At 36.1% G+C, this 20392-nt stretch overlaps 1 protein-coding gene across 3 annotated transcripts; it reads left to right on the forward strand.

The window, feature by feature from the left end:
* The first annotated feature begins 2956 nt into the window (after positions 1-2956).
* vps9d1 (VPS9 domain containing 1) lies at positions 2957-19940 on the forward strand. Of its 3 annotated transcripts, none has more exons than XM_027161911.2 (16): positions 2957-3172; positions 3579-3651; positions 4166-4348; positions 4423-4582; positions 6217-6328; positions 9757-9819; positions 10502-10554; positions 11370-11463; positions 11579-11664; positions 11830-12332; positions 12445-12574; positions 13926-14131; positions 14272-14356; positions 16371-16475; positions 17252-17368; positions 18072-19940. In XM_027161911.2, exons 1-15 carry the CDS (start codon positions 3074-3076, stop codon positions 17361-17363), a joined length of 2064 nt encoding a protein of 687 aa, XP_027017712.2. In that variant the 5' UTR covers positions 2957-3073; the 3' UTR covers positions 17364-17368; positions 18072-19940. The 3 variants fall into 3 exon arrangements, with proteins under 3 accessions (XP_027017712.2, XP_027017714.2, XP_027017716.2); XM_027161913.2 differs by having other exon boundaries at positions 11370-11457; XM_027161915.2 differs by having other exon boundaries at positions 3084-3158.
* The last annotated feature ends 452 nt before the right edge of the window (positions 19941-20392 follow it).

Here is a 20392-nt window from a genome sequence, read left to right on the forward strand (position 1 = left end):
AAATCTTAGGTGATGGCAACATGGAACAAAGACAGCAATCAGTTCTAACAGGTGTTAGAGATTTTGTCCTTAGTATGGTTTCAAAGAAACAGAGTAGCAATTAGCCATCAATTACATGTCAAAATGTCCTCAGTATCCTGCCTTAAGAAAGAAAATAATAGGTTACAGCTGATGTGCTCTTCCTGAATCGTCTATTTGCATCCAAGAATAAAAAGCAAATATCGATATAGGATTTTCAATTGTCTACATATTTAGATTCTGCCTGGCCTCATGTGACACAAATTAAGTATTGGATGATTTGTTTCATACACAGAGATTGACTTGTATTTGTACTATTCACAGAAACATTTAGACCAATTACCATACACTGTTACACTATGGCACCTTCTTAAGATCTGGTTAAAATCCAATTATAAATGCCTATGATAAGGAGTATTTAAATTTCCAAACGGCATTCAATAGAGAATCATTAAAGAGAGGTTCTCCTGTTCCCTGGTCATTCAACCATTCAACCATGGAAAAAATATCCTCATTTGTTAAACAATTTCCTTTACAAAGGAATGATAAAACTACCTCTGATTAAAGAACAAAAAGTAATTGTGAATTATTTTTAGATGAGAGACGGGTTCTTTTGAAGATGAGTTTAATCAATTGTAATTAATTCTTCTGGTTATAGGCAGTAGAGCCTGACAAGTCAGAGATGGGGGTGAGGTTATTGAACTGAGTTGAAAACCCATTAATAGCTAATAAGGCCATGATAAAATAGATACAAATGTCTGAAGCTGAATGTAACCTCCCTGATGATTAAGACTTGAAAAGGATCTAAAGACTGAAAGGCCTGTACCTTTGCCAGTGATGGTATCTTTATAGCCAGTTATTACAACAGCTTTATCAGATTGGTCCGTGTCTTGAGTTTGCAGTTTGCTCTCATTCTGTGTACCTGTCTAAATGTGCAAAGAAAAGTTCCCTTATTGAACATCTGGTTTTAAATTATGTGTCTGTAATGCCAAATGATGCAACCATATGAAAATGAATAAGAAAAGAAATGAAGAAGTGGGTGCTGGAAATTATTTGATGAAGGTGATTGTGAAAAAAAAAAGCAGTGCAGATACTGTAATCATGTCAAAAATTAAATCAATCTGAAACCTATCCAGCTTCTTACCTAAAACTCCATGACCACCTAGTGCTTGTCTAATCACTACTTTTCTGCATTTATTTTCAGCAGAACTGAAGTGCCAACTTGTCATTTCTTTTTATTTGCAAAATTCTGTTTCATAATGCAGACTATGCAATGAAACACTGCATTTGCATTTCAGTACAGGAAATAAATACCTAAATATACCATATATGAACATACAGTTTACTCCAAAGGCACATAGTTCAGCTTAATAGGCCTATGAATCTCATGCTATCCCTGCTGCAATCATTCCACTGCAGTTCAAAAAGACAAATATTTCTCAATTTCTTTTGTATGTGCGCCATCTGGTGGTGATGTGATATTAACAACAAACTGGTTCAGTAGTGACAAAGAACACAAAAAGTGATAGATTTGGTGAAGGATTTATCAAACCTATTTTTTAAACTGTTGCTGTAATAATAAATACTCTTTCAAACTTGTCCCAGGGCTAAGTCACAATATGTTTACATTTAGGACTGTTTGACAAACCCAAGATTTCTTACCTCACTCATATTTCTGAAACAACATAAATAAAAACCTGTCCTCAGTCTCTCATGTTCTGTCAATGGGTTTGAATATTTTATGTTGTAATAACATATAGATTTTTATTCCCCCTTTATTCCAATACATAAACTTAAAAACTGGCCTGTCTGGACTTGTTAAGAAAGACAGGTCTTATCAGCAGCCCACTTTTATAGCATGTATACATGCATGTAAGACGAATTTCATCGAAGTTCAATAATCTTTTCAAAGAATTTTTTCAATAGATTGATAAACAGTGACAAAGCATTTGTAATCAAAGCTCCAAGCTGTATACATTTATGGCATTTCAGACACCATTATCCAGAGTGACTTACAATTTCTTACAATTTATACAACTGAGCAATTTAGGGTTAAGGGCCTTGCTCATGGGGCCCAGCAGTGGCAGCCTGGTAGACCTGGGATTCAAACTCATGACCTTCTGGTCAGTAAACCCGACACCTTAACCACTTCAGTGTGTCAATACTCTTTATAACTTGCCCAAATCAACTTCCACTCACAACATGGAAGTGCATAACACCTAAGTCAAACAAGTAGGCACTTGCTGACAAAGGTATCAAAGTTTCTGTGCCTTCATTTGAACTTTGATATGACGGATAAAACCATTTCCTAAACAAACATATGCCTTGCTGTCTATCTAGCAAAGTAAACAAGGTTTCATTATCGTCAATTGCTACATGAAACGCAGCATTTGTCACAGTATTTTATAAATGTTTCTCAGGCTTACACATATAAACAAATATTATTAACATCTTCTGAATTGTGTCCAATCACAACAGCCTATGAGATAGTTCTGCTGATGAAGTCTACATCTTCTATGTGAACTCATGACATTGATCCACTATGCAGTCATACAGCAAACTTCACATGAGCTAGCAAAGTAATTGTGGCCCTTAAGGGCCCAGGTTAGGGATTGTGGGAACAGGTCAGCTAGCTTGGCTTGTTAAAAAGTATATTAAAATAAAGCAATTAACTCCACTTCAAAGTTCTGTGTATGTTCTTACAAAACCATGTCTTAATCTAAGGGGTAAAAAAAACATGTCTTAATCTAAGGGGTAAAACTTTCTAATAATATAGATGTATTCGACTGCACAGCTCAGTCATAAAATAGTAACTGAACGATGAAGAATTTAATTTTAATAAGGTGTTTAACGGTTATTTAAATATTATCTTTTTATTTTATTATCTTACCATCTATAAGACAAAAGACGACTTTTATTTTGAAAAGACGTACTTCAGGTTTCGTTTGTTGATAGAGTTGCTTCGTTCAACGGTTGTTTACTGGTACATTGGCTGTGGATATTGTCCTTTTGCTTTTAGATCACTAGTTTAAAATTATTATTATTATGATGTACAATGGCCAGTGCTGCCAGTGACATTAGTCAGAGACCGCTTCAAAATGCTATGAGACTAGTAAAAGTGGCTATTCAACTGGATTCGGGTAATAAACATAAGGTATCTAATGTCAGATTACAGACATCAAAATAACATACCGTACTAAATAGTACCCAAGTCTGATAGCTCTAGACCTGTAATAATGACTGCATGTCGTTGTACTGTTTGAGTATTTACTAAAAATAAATAGCACTGAAAATGCCGAGCTAAGCAGTTTGTGAGGATGTGGCTGCTGTGAATCATGCTGTTAAGTAGAATCATGTAAAGGATGTTAGACCAGACAGATCTGTCCAATAATCTATTTAAATTAGTTTCTGTCATCCTTACAGTGCCATAATCATGTGTTTGAGGAAACTAATTATTTATTTATTTCTCCTTTTTCTTCTTCTTCTTCTTCTTCTTCCTCCTCCTCTTCTTCCTCTTCTCCTTCTTCTCCTTCTGCTTCTGCTTCTGCTTCTTCTTTTAGGAAGCTTACTGTGAATACTTGAGGAGTGTCAGCTACATCTCTCATACCCTACTTCAGGATGCAGCATGTAAAGGTGGAGTTAGTGGTTTTAAAGTCACAGTACTTTATTTTTTATATAAGCAATAAAATGCTCAGAGGGAAGGGCACGGTGTACGTAGATGCAAATGAAACAATTATGTGTTGGTATGATGGAGATATAGAATTTTATTTATTTATTTATTTTATAGGAGGAACTTCTATTTAGTTTTCTACTAATATACAAATACAGCCACTAGTGGAGAAGGATTTCTTTTTTTCCCCTCATATCCTGCAGCTTTCATACAACCAAACCAATAACCAGACAAGCGGTTATTAGTAATTTCACATATCAGAAAGGACAAGGCTTAACCACTTAATATGAGTTTGGAGGGATTTCAGTTGGAATTTTACCCAACACTATTAATTCAATTATGTTACTATTGACCGTGATCCATTAATCCTGTTTAAGATATTTATTTCATTTGTTTTTTGAAGTCTTGTCGTATTTCGGTCAGATTCCACCAGTTTATAGTGTTTTGTTGCACATTTTTCTCTGAATTGTTTGCCAGCTGTTGGAGAGATGGAGAGAGTGGAAGTGGAGAAGATGGTAAAGTTGGCTGAACAGTGCCTAGAAAGAATAAAGTCCTTTATAAGCAAGAGAAGTGAAAACTTTCCTCCCAATTCTTCTACAACCCCGGTCCAGGAATCCTCACTTGCACAGATAATCCCTCAAACCATTACCCAAGCCTCAGGTGAGCATGATTCTTTGCAAATCCGATACGTGTAAATGCTACACCATGAAAATTCAAGTGTATTTCTTGTTTAGGGACTTTCAGTACAGCAGCGGTGGACCTGAGTAAATTATACCTGATTGAGGAGAACTCTCGACATCACAGAGTGTTCTCAGAAGGTAAGGGGGAGGACTGTTTTTTCCTGCCCCCCGAGCTGTTCCAAAAGCTACATGTTCTGGAGTCACAAGATAAAAAGTGAGTCACTTATTGCTTCATAACTGTTCCACTAAACAATCGTTGGGGTGCAGAGTCCCTGTATTGGCCTGTTGACCATCAACTATAACATTTTATCTTACTTTTCTAGGGTACCTTAAAATTTCACATAGCGTACATTGATGTGCAACACAATATAACCGTGAAGTGAAAATTAAGTTACCCAAAACATTTGTGTATTTCACACGTATTCACATACACTAACATCTTCACTTAACTTCTTGTCACAGCTTATTAAGTTAAGTAAGACCATTACTTATTGATCTCAAATTTTGTCTAATGATACTTTCAAGAATTATTGATCCCCCAACTTATTACACTACATTTTTTTTCAGGGGTCAATGCAGGGGCACAATATGTAGAGCAAATGTTCTCACTTGAGAGGTTTCCTAATCTCAGTGAAATATCTCTAAAGAATCTTACACAGGGTTCTGTTGCCAGTTACTGCTCATGATTCAGCTCACACCCTTAGAAGGTCACTGTTGTTATTGTTGTTTTCAATAGACCTTTTACTTTATTTTCATGGAATAGGTTTTTAATGTTTTAGCGTAGTTATAATTTTCCTTCTAAGTTAATAAGCCTTTAATTTTTAAGCCTTTAATTTTTAAGCCTTTAAAACACAATTTCAGTGATTAACATTTATTACTAAATGTTTTTTAAAATATATTTATTTTATATATACTTTTTATTTACATTGAATTGAAATAAAAAAAAAAGCTCTAATTTCAGAAAGTGGCAACATTTGGCTCAGTAATTGGTGTATTTTAAATGGTTTCTTTATTTTGATCCCTTTATAATCTTTCTGAGAACAATTCAAAATCCTATCTGTGGTGCAATCTACATGTTTAGGTGTGTGCTGTGTGTAGACGTATATCCAAGGACCTTCAATGAAGAAAAGAAAAATTCATATCTCAAAGAGCTATGATATGGACACGTTCTGCTATCATCATGAGACCTTTCAGTCTGTTTAGCTATTTTTATTTTATGGTCTAGAACACTGCACAGATCTGTCCCTGGGATATTTGCTCTGTCTATTGACCTGAGAAATTGATTTGTCGTGTTTATTGGATTTTTGATAGAGGATGGATCCATGCAGCATGTCTGTGAAGAAAGTGCTGTTTGATATCATTCCAAATGTCATCAAGATCAGCCCTTACTTTTATCCACATGGCATCAGCAATTCCCAAAACTTAAGAAATTATCATTGTGTCATTGTGTTTTTGTTGTTGTTGTTGTTGTTGTTGTTGTTGTTGTTTTAAGTGTTATTTGATATTAAATATGAATGTTAATTCTCAGTTTCACATGTTCTCCTCCTGTCTGGGTTTCCTCTGGGTTCTTTGGTTCTCCAAAGGCTGGCTTCCCATTCAGTTTACTGTATGTAGCACATCATGGAATGTTTTCCTGGGTTAGGCATGGGATCCACTGTGACCCTGACCATGATAAATTGGTTGTTAAAGCTAAAAAGAATGATTAAGAAGTTCATACCCACTATTATAAAAATTGAAAGAAGAATGCTGATTCACAAGAGAAGGCATGTTACTCTCTCTCTCACATTAGATGAGGAACAAATAAGAAAGATAATATAATTGTCTCACAACCCAAATTTTGTGTTACAGAGAATTAACACCTATTGAGGAGGCTTCATGTCTGAACCAGAAACTAAAAGCTACTTATGAGGCACGTCTGGCAAGACTTGCCCCCGGTCAAGCCACACAGAAAACATCTCTGGTAAATATGTCTTCTCAAGCAGTTCTCTTTCTCTTTCCAGTTCTCTCTCCTTTTGGTTCTCTCTTAGAGGTGTCTGATTAATTTAACACTTTTCACATTCATTCATGTCCTCACCCTCAATTTCATACCCACTTTTAGAGTATAGCTGCTTGGTATAACTGACTTATACCATAAGTCCTTTGTACACAAATCCAAACATGATGTCCTTTTATGTCAAAATTCCCCACTCATCCCTGATTTTTTTTTTTTTTTAAAAACTCTTATATTAAATATAACTTAGCTCTCAATGTAGAAAGGTGGTTTGAGCTAGTTTTGGAATGATCATGGATCATGGCTCATTCCAAATGATGGAAAGTTTTTTATTTTTCAATTCCATGTACAGTAGCGTTCTATAGGTTTTTTCACTCCAGTAGATGGGGTAGGATCAGTATAATAGCAGATCCTCCACCTATATAGTAATATGATATTACTCGCTCTGGATAAGGGCGTCTGCCAAATGCTGTAAATGTAAATGATATACAGTATATGCTCAGAAGTAGTTGGACACCAATATTATGGTCATTAATATGGGTCCCCCTATGCTGTTATAACAGCCTCCATTCTTCTGGGTTAGCCTTTCACTAGATTTTGGAGTTTGGGCTGTATTAATTTGCTCTTTTGGCTTCAATAACAATATTTAAGTCAGGCACTGATGTTCTTTTGAGAAGGAAATTTGTCTTCTTACACATCAGCCATTGCAAACCATGTCTTCATGGAACACACATGGGCAGGGATGCACAGGGGTCATAATGAAGCAGGTTTGGGGCATAACCTTAGTTCCAGTGAAGGGAAATTTAAGGCTACAGCATACAAATACATTTTAGACAATTGAGTGTTTACTATTTTTTGGGTAACAGTACTGGGAAAAACAAAACAAGGGTGGAATGGTGTTCACAAACCTTTGTCCATATAGTGTAGTTATTAGCCTGTTTGGCTGGTCACTTGTAAAATTTGGTCCTAATATGTTCAAGCATAAAATAAACTGCTGCAATAAACACCAATATTATTGTACACATTTGAATAATGGACTTTGAACAAGGCCCTTCACCCTCACAGGGGTGCTGTGAAGATCCATTAACTGAAGTCTATGACAAATTACATTTACTTCATTATTTTAAGCTAGTGTATGTTAACCTGGGTACACACATTATAACGGATATTATAGCCAGGGGAAGCAAAAACAAGCTATTTGCAAAGTTGGTCTTAAGTGATACACACCATAAAGGTCCACATTAAAGAGAACAATCCCTCTGCAATCGTATGTGTTTACATAAAGGTATTATTTACTTTAAAACGGTGATGTGTCTGCGGTTTGTTTGCGTCCCTGACCCCATTACCTCCAAATCAGCTGACAGTGTTTGTTGTGTCTTGTCAGTTCAAGACTAGCATGTAGTATAATATAAAACTTTTCTGACACCCTTTTCTTGTTTATTTATGAATCATAGTGCTTAGGTTTATTATAGGGCATGAATAATGTCGAATAAAGAGGCTGAGCATGTTACGATATTATTTCTATTAACAGCAAGAATTCAACAAGAATTTAAATGTTCCTACTGACCCAAAACTTAGCAAAAACTTTCACTTTTCAATTTTTTGGGTGTAAATGGGAGGATATTGTTGTAGCTGATCACAGTGTTGTGATTGGTCCGTGGAGTTGTGTTCTGTGTTCTGAATGGCTCTTGCAGATGAGCTCTGTGTCGTGATTGGTTCGGTGGTAAATTCACGATTTTAAAAAAACAACGGCTAGGAAACATTTTTTCAAAGCGTTCTGTCGGAATCGATTCATTTGCGGTGCGAGTGTAACGTGTCTCTTTTTCGACACGTCTGAAGAAAATATTATTCTTCTTATATAAAAGTTAGAGTTTTTTTTTTAATTATGTCGTCTGATCTGATCTGATCTAGTCTAATGAAATTTCACAACAATCAGGCTTCACTTAGGGGGTTAATTAACTAGGACGGGGAGATATTCGATCCTAATGTAATTCTCAACCCGATCGACCAAGAGTAAAGGAGTAGAGACGCAACAAATAAGTAACATCAGGGGTCCTGTTTAGCATACTATCTACTAGCAGTGTGCTAGCCTTGTGCTTTTGTAACCATGTCAACGCGAGGTCACGGGCCTGATTGTTTTTTATGGTAATGAGCGCGCGAGTCACCTCTCAGGTGACGCCTTAGCTTTAGAATCGATTCAGCCGTTGATTCACTCAGTGGGCAGATCAACAAATTAGTGGTGGGCAAGTGTGTCATTCCGTTCAGGCTGGTGTTCAGTTAGTCTTGAGTTTTACTTGATATTAATGTAGTTAAGCTTTATTGCAACTTAAGTTTGGAACCAAAGAATCAGAAAATGTATCGACGAGGCGGACAAACTCCCTTGGGTCTCCCAACATACTGGAAAAAATTCAAAATATTTATGAAGGTAATATTTCATTATTTTCAGTTTAATCTCCGGTTTATTTCTGTTAATTAGCCTAAGTGGGCTATTTTAGCTAAGTTAGTTCGACCTGTTTTCCATAGCACGGCTAATGTAAGGTAGCTTAGCTGCTTATAAACAGTAAAGCGTTACAGTTCATTTGTATAAAGAATATAGACATTTGTGCCTATTTATCATTGTGAATAATAAATAATTACAAAGGTTTAGTAATGTTTTAAATAGTTACAGAGATGGGCCTCCATAAACAAGCACAAGGCTGAAGCTATTCTGAGCTTAGTCCAGAAGTCACTAAATCAAACATTGATTTATTTTGTCAACATTACTAATCTAGTATGTTTGGTATTCAACAAAAAATAAATAAATAAAACAAATTGCTTAAGAAAGTCTGCATAAGCAGAAACATGACAGTTTGGCAACATGGTGTCTAACCCTAAGTGATAAATCATTTAATAATATAGTGTCTCTTTTTTTGATGGTTCATAGTTTTTGTTTTTTTAAACCTATTGCTTATGACTAGTGCACCGACTCTGAACAGATAAAACCTCTATAGATTTATTTTAAGCAGAGAATAAATAATCCTTGGGAAATAATCAGTGAAAGTCTTTCCTTTTTGTTTTTTTGTTTTTAAAATATCGTGATGCCTTAAAAGAGAATCTGAAAAATAAATTGCACTTGTTATGTTCACAAAATAAGTCTCTGAAGTCTGATGGGGTTTTTTTTTCATCCCGTACATTGATTGTTTCTGCTAGAGTATGTTGTGAAGGTTCAATTTGCTCTGTTGGGTTCACATCTGAATCCCAGTCTGCAATCCCCTGGTCTGAGATTTTTACACTCTGGTGTTTTTTGTTTCATTTTTGCTGAAACTGTCTAGCCTTAAGAAAAATAAAACACATTACATGATCTTTGTGAACTGCTGAAATGATCTGTTTCTAATGGTAGTTTTTTCCTCACAAAACAGACTCTCTCGCTTCAGAGACAAATGATGGAGAACCTGATTATAGCCAGAGCCAGGCAAGATGCTGTATCCTTTTGTATGTACATGTCAGACTGCAGACAGATGCAAATATAAGTATTTAGCCATTTTATGAGAGAGAATTTAAGTTCAACATTACAATGAATAATTTCATACATTTCTGAGAGTGTGCTTGTTTAATCTTTTTTGTTTTTTGTTGTGTCCTGGGGGTGCACGGCAATATGAAACTATTATGATAAATTATTAATGATCCTTGTTTGCCTGTACGTTAGACTCTACATACGTTCTCTCCTGCAATTCATTCAGGTATTCTGACAATTACAGCACTTCCAAAAGAATAATTTAACCATATTATTTACATGTGATTTGTGTAGCATGTAACTGTTTCTTTATTTGATATGCAAAGATGTGTGAATTCACAGAACAAAAAGCAATAAACATTTGAATTGTTGGAATCATACATCATCAGTAGGGTTACAAACAACACTTTTGTTCTGAAGTAAAATTTAAGTTATTTGAATTGGTGCAGATAAATTGCACTATACAAATATGGGACTATACAGACACAAAATAATCAAAAGGAAGAAATTAAGTCTGAAAAGCACTTGTCTTTATTTGTTTCAGAAGCCTTAACAACAGATTTGTGTACTATGAAACACTATAGGACACCATAAATATAACGTTTGTCTGAATTTTTCACATTAACCGTAGTTTTCCTGAATAGCTATAGCTCCAAAGGAAGATGGAAGAGAGACGACTCAGGCTACAGGAGCAAGCTAACAGGTAACTCTTTTCACCTTGGAAACACCTTATAAAATCACCTGCTAATAAAAGGTTTGGATGAAGTATGTTTTAAGTTGAAGCCCATGCCACCAGTCAAAAGTGGTAACATGAAGCATAACTATGAAACAAAACCACTGTCTACTATAAGCATGAACTAATCGCTACCCATAATTCAGTAATATTAGTTTCTATATTACTGAATTATGGGTAGCGATTAGTTCATGCTTATAGTAAAGACAGTGGTTTTGTTTCATAGTTATGCTTCATGTTACCACTTTTGACTGGTGGCATGGGCTTCAACTTAAAACATTCATTTGCTTTATTAATAAAACCAGTGGGGATTATAAAAGTCTGAACTCTGTGATTCTATGAGCTGTCTTCAGCTAAATTATCCACATAAATGCATATGTTTGGCTTTGATTTGATTAGAAAATTAAGGTAGAATATCGTAAATCCACTATTTTTCCAGCAATATCACGTATTTGATAAACTGTTAGTCCGTTAAACATTATGCCTCTCGGTGCTGGCAGTAACATTGGCATTAATTTTAAATAATAAGCAGAAATGTTAAACACTGTAAGCTCACCTTTATATGATTTGTACTAAAAGTTATTGGGAACATGCCATATTTTTGTTTATCGTGCAAACTTTGAATAAAGGACCTGACCAAAAAAAAAAAAATCACCTGGTTGCTTTTCTTTTTAAATCACCCTTTTTACTTGATTATCAAAAATAGTGGTTCTCTTTTTTTGCAATTTTTTTTTCCTTTACTATTTGCTATAATAACTTTGTGATGTGTATGATTTTCATTACAGGAAGTTTTCATCTTCCGTGATGTTGACACCCGAGGAGCAGGAGCAGCGTGTTCTGTATGCAAATATATTGGAATATGAACAAGATCATGTGAGTGTATGTGGTAATTAATGTAGAATTCTCCAAATAAGAATAACTGTATGTTGTTTGAATAAGGCAATTAATCTCTCTTTGATACAGACCATTTATTAAATGATGTTTGGTTCTTCAGGATTGGCCTAAAGTATGGAAAGCTAGCCTGAAGAGGAATCCAAATGATGCAACTTTGGTTTCAGGCTTGGTGACCTATCTTCTTGGGTATGAAAAGCTCAGATATGCTAATTATGTTTAGTTCAAAAATATGTTTTTTAAATTAAAAAAAAAGTAGTTTAGCTTTATTATCTATTATATTGAATGTTTAGAATATTTTTAATGCCATGTATTTATCTTGGCCAAAATTGATCAATCTTTCTCATTTCCAAGCTGCCCAGATCATCCTGTTGTGAAGCTATTGAAGAAGCTTCAGTATCAAGTGTATAACAGGCTATATCCCATAATAAGCCAGACTGTTCCTTCAAGCCCAAAACCTGGCCACTCTGTGTCTTTAAAGCCTTCACACAGTGCACAGAGCTTGTTGCTCCCTCGTAGTCCTCCAAGTCAGCTCAAGCCTAGCTTAATTCACAGCCTGTCCGACGCCTCCATCTCGCTCTCACCACTCCCCGACCTCAATGCTAACAATACAGCATTCAAAATGGATTCAGAAGAGATACCGACCCCAGTCCCTCCGGACCGGGAGAACTCCTTTGAGGATCTTGAGCAGTATATGACCCAGCTGGACTGGGCTTCAGCTTGTGCAGATGACACAGTTTCTGATATGACCTTTGAATTGACCCAAAGTGACATGACCACTGACATTCAGGACCTGGAGGAGCGTGCTTTAAAAGAACACCTGAAAGCTACAGTCAAAGACATTCACAACGCAATTGGTGAGCAAGTATGCATACGTTTAAATCAGGACAAAAACATGACCCTCTACAGCTGCTGAAATGATTCTGTGATGAATTACTTAATTAATGCTTTAGTCTTTCTCTGCTTTAGATCGTCTGCTCTCCCTGTGTCTGCTTTCATTTGAATGTCTCAACACAGCAAGCGCCAAAGACCAGTGTGTAGCATGCATAGAGGAGGTCTTCTTCACCCCAATATGGGGCCCTCTACTGGCACTCTTTAGGTATTTCGTTTTTGTAGCATATGATCTTGAAGAGAGTAAATATCCATTAGTTAGATTTAGAGTGGTACTACAGATTGATTTTAATTATTGATCATTATCAAATGTTGCACTAATAATTTTTTTTTTTTTTGGTAGATTAGTCCATGGACATTACCCTAAATAAACTTAAATAACTAAATACAGTATGCAAGGTTTAAATAAATGCAACATAATTATAAAGCAATTACAGCTGTTGCCTAACGCACAGAGTATGCATGGGTTTAGACAGCATTTCGCAAACAAGAAAATTGGCAAGTCACTTGCTCCAGCGAGTTATAGCAGAGAAAACACTAAAATGGGGGAATTGGGTGCACTCCAGGAGTCAAGTAGAATAAGTTCCATCTAGTAGGTTCATTTAGGTTCTTTTAAGGGAACTTGCCTGGTCTTGAAATGTTTCTTTTGAAATTATAATGCATTTGCAATAAGGAGCAGCACACTGGTCTGCTGAAGAAATAAATACCATCTATGCCAAGAGCACAATTTCAATAAAGTATACAGGAGTTGGAAAAGAAAGCAAAACTTTCAGATAATGGTTTAAAAGGGCTACATTATTTTTGCAAGCAGCTTTTGAACATTTACCAGTTTTGATTTGTGTGTTTTCTCAGTCTAAACAATAGATGGTGCTCTTAAGTTAAAAGCAAATGAAGTCGCTCCGAATTTCATTTGAGTGAATTGGGGCATGGAAGCCTTTATTATCGCCACATATACATTACAGCACAGTGGAATTTTTTTTCTTCACGTATCCCAACTGAGGAGGTTGGGATAAGAGAGCAGGGGCAGTTATGATGGTGTCCCTGGAGCAGGTATGGATAAGGGCCCTGCACAAGGGTCAGCTTTTGAAACCCAATCCTCCAATCAACAACCCAGAGCCTTAACCACTTGAGCCACCAACCATAGGTCTCTTCTTGAAGCATCTCAGGTTCCTCACATAAGTGTTTTCCCATTTTTAACATTCCTGTTTCAGATAATCAGTTAAATACCAGCCCTTCCTCAGTTAAAGTTTTCAGAGCAAAATACTAGTTCTGGTTACTGCAGGATGGGGTACACCGGGACAAGGGTTGAAAAACTGATATGGCCTGTTGCAATAAAGGTCATTTGTAGCCTTTTAAATGCAAAACACTATTTAGAACATGTCAGTATAAACATACCAGGTTTTGGCAATATAAAAATCATATATTCTGTTGTATGAATAACATTTTTTTCTGTAAACTAGTTCAAGTTGTCCTTCTAAAGGCTCACACAAATAATTTATTTTTCAGTTTTTCTGTACTTGTACAGCACTGTATTTAGGTTCTGTTTATGAATACTTTAGGAAGGTGTACCGAGATCGAGAGCTGGCTTTTGAGAGCAGTGTTCTCCTGTACCAGAATGCCTCACCTGCTGATGTTGGTGTAGCAGATAAACTATTCCCCAAAGACACTGCTGTTTTGCAGGGTTCCTACCCATATGAGTCTGCAGTGCAGGAAATAAAACTGCTGTGTAAAGGCTGTTGTCCTCAAAAGAAGCTAGAATGCATAGGTGAGATCCCTGACAGTGATAAAATGAATAGTAGTAAATAAGTAATTAACTGATCTAATGATTCTTATTTTGTGTCCCACTTCAAGCAATGGATTTGAATTTTTTTTTAAACTGATTTGTTGTTGTTTTTTCCATTTCAGTGAGAACATTAAGACTCATCTGTGCATGCGCTGAGCATTACCGTCTTCTTCAAGACAATGATCCATCACCCAAAACAGCAGCCATGTAAGTAGGACAAGTTTGGCTTGTTTACTAGTAGGTGCTCAGCTTACTTTAAAACAAAAGTTGGAAATGGATGTGAGGAAGTTAGTGTAGAAGATTTATAATTGAGTATGCGACCTCCTGCATATCCTTTTGGCAGTCTGTCAGAATTCATCAGACCACACAGAGGTTAAGCATAGCAGGAGGGCTGTCTCAGCCCTAGGCCCTCAGCGGGATGCTCTGAAATGGTGAGCGTGCTACTGTATGTGGGTCGTGCTGTCTGGACCGTGCTCCAGCTTCCACATGGTGTCACGGAAAGTGACAAAGCGCTCTCGGAAGAAGGGCCAGAACATTAGTCAATTACCTGTCAGGGAAAATGGAGAATTCAAGTATAACTGAAATAGTTTGCCTAAGGTTGGAGGTTATTTAATCAGTTTTTGAAAGAGTATTAAAGGTGGCATCATCTCTGCTTGTTTAACCATTCTGTATGAGCTTGAGTAACTGTTGTTTATGAATATCTCAGGAGTTTCTGAAATACTTGTACCAGCCCATTTTTCTCCCCATTTTGGATGAACATTAACGAAAGCTCTTGTTCTGTAAGTGCATGATATTTTGCACTGCTGTAACATGATTGGCTTAAATGAGCAGGTGTACAGATGTTCCTAGTAGACCATGAATGTACCTATTTCCTATATTATTTAAAACATTCGTGTGTCTAACATGTATAAACTGAGTCAAATTCTAAATGAATATGGATTGGGAGTGTATGCTTTTATTTCCAGTACAGACCGGACAATAGAGTGGTCAATGCCTCAAGGGCTCTCCTCCTCCCACCCCCAATCTTCTAACCCTAACTGAACTTTTTTTTTTTGTTGACCCACTGTGGAATTTCCCTAGTTTTCCAGATTTCCAAAATTTAGTGGCTGATTTGGATTCATTGTTTAAGAAGTGAGTTTTTGTGTCCTGCTTTAAATCAATGGTTCATTGAAAACTCATAAAAGGTCATATTCCCATAGCTGCATGTGGTTGAATTTATTAAAAATTTTCAAAGGCGATTTTGGTGCTGGATGATGAATATGGTTTTTAAGTGGCAGCAGGTATTAGAGTAATTTGTTGGCCTTATTTTGGTTTAGTGTGTGCCTGACTGTAATGGAATTTGCTCATGCATGTCTGCACAGGAACAATTAAAGTATTCCAACCCGTTCTTGTTCTATTGCATTGTCTCATTTCTTTTTGTCTCTTTATTACACATACTAACATTCATTTAAACAGCTTTAATTTTCCCTCTTGAACATTATTTGTTCCCACATACCCTTGTTCTTTGCTGCATTGTCTCCTTTCTGTTGTTATTAAAAGGAAGAGGGAAACTCATGGTGCATTGTCTGAATTGGTCTTGGATTGTGATTGTGAGGTTTGACCAGCATAATATCCCCTTCACATTTTTTACTCTCTTACTTTGGGATCTTTTCACTAAGCTGTGAAATTTTCATTCTTTTTCCCCACATCTTAAATATCAGTAGGATTTTTGGTACATGAATACACCCTTTTATAATTTGGCAAACCCAAAAACTGCAAAGTTCAGCTATTCCCGATTGATCCAAGAGAAACTTCAAATTATCACATTTAGTCATTCAGACATGAACCTGAAACTGAATGTGGATGTTACTAGAAATTGAGAAATATTTCTATAAGTCTGGAACTACAGCTATTTTGGCATGGGTCCACAATGTGAAGCTTTGTTGCTATGTCCACCACTCTCTTGCTTAGCTGAAAGATATCCGGTGTCCTCTGGGCCAGCAAGAAAGGGGACACCCAGGTACTTTCTCACGCAAGCACTCTGTGACCCTTAGAGCATGTGAATGCTTGTGGTTATTTGCGAGTGGTGACTCTAAGGGATTTGTATTATGCACCATCTGAAATATCAAGCATGATAGTGGCTTTCGATAGTTCTTATACAGGAGGAAGAATAAAGTATTTCTGTACATCTTGTATTCTGATTTATCTGATTTTTGTTTTTTAATTTTATTCTCTCTTACAGTGGAGCAGATGATCTGTTGCCTATTTTGTCATATGTGGCTTTGCGCAGTGAACTCCCTCAGCTAGTCTCTGAATGTGCTGCACTGGAAGAGTTCATCCATGAGGGGTGAGTCCCAGAAACTCAGCACCCATTCATTCTTCTATAGTCTGAAATGTGCAGTATGACTAGATAATATGAAAGCAGTTTTAACAATAGCAAATTGGTGGACAAAGGCAATTATACACTCTTTCAATCATTGGAATTAGTATATGAATTCCACTCTTAATGCTGTTGATTTGCAAATTGCAATAGTATTCAATCCCACAGCGTTAGCTCCTGTTTCCTTGTTCTCTTGGATTTCATCTTGCCCCTGCTCTTGGGTGCTAGGGTGCTATTGCGTGCCTTCCGTGACCACAGCTCTGTTTATCTGCGTAATAGCCACCCCTTTTTACAGCCTGGTTAGATTGGCACTGATGAGGGAATTTCCGTCACACTCTGGTTTGCCTTTTTCCCTTTCTATAAAATACAAATAAAATTCCTCACAATGTTTGTGTAACTTGGTGGTTTAGGAATATCTGAGGACAGAGCAGTTGAAACTTGGTGTGCTGTATGCTAGAGAAGACCACATGTGACTCCTTAAATATTCAGACTTTAATTATTAGTACACATTTTGTCAATTTAAATTGCAAGTTTGACATTTGTTCCTGGTCTTCACATTTTGCCTAGCTAGACTTATTTAAAATGCCTCCATTTTATCATATCTGATATCATTACTCAACCAACTGCCCTAAAAGATTGTGTGCCATGTATGTTATTGTTGTACTGGTATTGTCCCGTTCCCCCCACCCCCAACCCATGAGATGTTGGATCAGTTTGAAAGGGTTTGTAAATTCTTTCCTCAGGTATCTGATTGGAGAGGAGGGCTACTGTTTAACTTCAATGCAAAGTGCACTGAGTTATGTGGAGTCACTGCACTTGGGTGAAGCTTTGCAGCTGGCTGCCAAACCCACCTGAGTCAGGTAAGAGATACTGCACAACTCCTTCCTTAAATACACTGTACACTGAGTCACAGTAGGTGTGGATGGTGCACACTCATACTCAAGTTATTGAAAGCAAAATTTAATTTAAGCTCTATTGTCACAAAATTGTTCTTTTTCTAAATACAGAGCATTTTATACGTTAAACGAAAAAAAAAATTTTATTTATTTATTTTTCTCATTATGTTCCAAGCATGTAATGCCGTGTTCTGTAGAATACAGGACAAGGGGCAGGCAAGTTGGTGTTGCCTGAGTTCTCCCCAGAAACACACAAAATGTTAATAAAAGCTGTGACAGCTCTGTTGTGTAACCTTAAAATGCACTTTTATTAAGCTTTAAAGAAAAAGATCTTTCATCAAGCTCTTGTAGTGTGCGTGTTTTAAAGTCACAACCTTAGTATTGTGTTTTTACTGGTGTTGTGATGTAAACCACTATGAACTTGGGTATTTTCTTATAATGCCATGTATTGATACCACAACAATTTTCCAACAATTTTATTTGTATAAAACCATCATATGCTGCATTAAAACTAAAGATTTATACATACACACACATTTAGATGCATCCTTTTTTATGCACTCTCTAAGTACAAAACATTATAATTTTTGATTGTTTAGCCTGTCACTGTAAATCATCTGTTCTCTGAATTGCTTGTGTGACTAGGTTGTTTTTTGTGTTTACACAGTGGTAAGGAGATGCATATTTTGCAAACCGCCTGCTTTTCTTCCTAGTCCCTCAGTCCAGGGCATGAACTTCTCAATCCTACTCATCAAAGCTGCAAAATTAAACACCCATCTTCCATTCAGCACAGACCATAGGAGAGGTTACACACACTGAGATTTCCAGCCTCAAAAGCATGAGAACTCTGAATCCTTCTGTGTTGCAGAGTTACGTCCCAAATGGTCTCGGGTCAGAGGAGTGGAATCAGGTTGACGTTATGAGGGAATTGTTTCGGGTGTATATCTCATTTAGTGGAAAAATGAAATCAAATTGCGTGCATAATTTTATTGTTTCTTCATCCTATTTTGTTTACCTCATAATGTAGTTGTTTGAAGTGCTTTGCTGTGACTGAATAGAAAGCTAAAACACTATTATAACCATGTGCATTTACCCAGGCTAGTATAGATATTTTCTCAAGAAGTGTAATGGCACAATGTTCTGTGACTCCTGGACATTCATTTGTAAAGAGATTGGTTATGACTAACTTTTTTCCCTCAAATTTTGCTGTTTAAGTTTGTTTTAGCATTGTTTAAACCTTGAAGAAAAACTTTTGGCACAGTATAGTTAATGCAACTGAGTATGTTTTAGGCAAATAGAATCCAACTAACTGTTTTTGGGACCTGTATGCAATGATGTTCTCCCAAGGCATTGCAGGTGGGACTGACTACTATAGTCACATCTGATCTTGAAAGAAGAATGTTATGAGAGATGTTCCAGACATTAATTTTTATGTCTTCTTTTTCTCTTTTTTTTTTCTCCCCCCCTCCTTCCTTTTTTTCTTTTTTTCCCCCCGGGGTTTATAGTAGGTGACATGTATCAGCACTCTGAGAAGCTGAACACATGGTCCTGGACTGCATATTTAAACAATACTGGATATTACTTTTCCTGGATATTATCTTTTAAGGTTTCTTTAGTACATTATTAAATTGCACTACACCCCACCACAACATTCTTGTTCTATACTGTTTGTACAGCCAATTATATTTATGGTCATGTTTACTGTACTGCTGCTTTAAAATGTTTTACTGAACTAAAGTTCCTGATATTTACTATTGTACAAAAAAAGTGTTTTCTTTTTTTCAACATTTCAAAAAAAAATTGTATCGAAAAAGGTTTTGAAACAGTTTCGCCAACATTCACTTTTCACCTGAAGGTTTAGATTTTATAAAAAATTTTTTTTTTTTTTTTTTTTTTTTTTAATATGAAACTTTGATGCATCAGTGTATTTTAGACTCATTGCAATCATGCTAACTGTAGAAAAACCTGTTGGTGTATGAATGTTATACCATGTATCTAATGTAAATATGTATCTAACCTAAAATAACAAATATCTAATATAAATATGTGTTGTGGTTTATGTGGATCACTGAATGCCATCATTTCAGTCTGTTGTATGTTTGTTGTATTGCATCTGTTGGTCTTTAATGTAGATTTGTTGAAAAGCATGTGTGGGAGTGTATGATAGGATTTGGATTTTCTAATAATAAAAACATGAGTAATCAGATAAGTTAAGGCAAAAGGTTGTTCAACTTTGTTTTATTGAAAATGTCTTGATTTTCAGCTTTGTGTGCCAGGAATAAAGAAGAAGCAGATTTATACTATGTAGCAAGATTTTTCGTGCCAGGTAAGACTCGATAAAACATGCCATCAGAGGGAGGTGTAGCCAGTAACCTCTGGTATGCCCTCTCTCATGCTTATTGTTAACTGTTATAGCCTCTCTCTCTCTCGGAAAAATCCACTCTTGACTGACTAATCATCCATAAATATGTAATGTAATCAATGGCATCCATGATTTATTTATTTTTTTAATAAAATACTGAGTTGGCTGTTTAAATTTAAACTTTTTCATTGATGTGTTGGTCTGTCTTTAATTTGGTTAACAATTTCCAACATTACCTACAATGCCATTTGGTTAACTGCTTCCATTTGTTTAACTGCTAAAAGTGGTACTCGGCATATCTGCATCACATTTTAGGATTTGAGTGTTTTCGCTACTTGTGTTGGATTTGTCATCACTTTAAAATTGCAAATTGGAAATAGTGAATGAGAAAAGGAAATTTACTCTTCTGTTTTTAGGACTCTTATCACTATGTTCAGAATAAAATACCATTTGAAACTGTACTACAAATGTCCTCCTGTGTTTGGCTAATCACCATGGCAGACAACCATTTCTTTCAGGAATAATGATCGCACTGACCAAAATACTGCACCAGAATTAATACACAGCAAATATTTAAATATAAATGTAACATTTCACTGTGGAGTTGTAGCTTGCCATAGACAAGC

This window comes from Tachysurus fulvidraco, chromosome 13, assembly GCF_022655615.1.
Source record: "Tachysurus fulvidraco isolate hzauxx_2018 chromosome 13, HZAU_PFXX_2.0, whole genome shotgun sequence".
NCBI classification, from domain to species: Eukaryota; Metazoa; Chordata; class Actinopteri; order Siluriformes; family Bagridae; genus Tachysurus; species Tachysurus fulvidraco.

What these genes read in the sequence shown, in the direction of transcription:
- vps9d1 (XM_027161911.2), top strand. Translation starts at nt 3,074, where the DNA reads ATGGCCAGTGCTGCCAGTGACATTAGTCAGAGACCGCTTCAAAATGCT. An exon ending in TCAGGATGCAGCATGTAAAG is followed by an intron (nt 3,652 to 4,165) that starts GTGGAGTTAGTG and finishes ATTGTTTGCCAG; the next exon opens with CTGTTGGAGAGATGGAGAGA. An exon ending in CCAGAGCCAGGCAAGATGCT is followed by an intron (nt 9,820 to 10,501) that starts GTATCCTTTTGT and finishes GAATAGCTATAG; the next exon opens with CTCCAAAGGAAGATGGAAGA.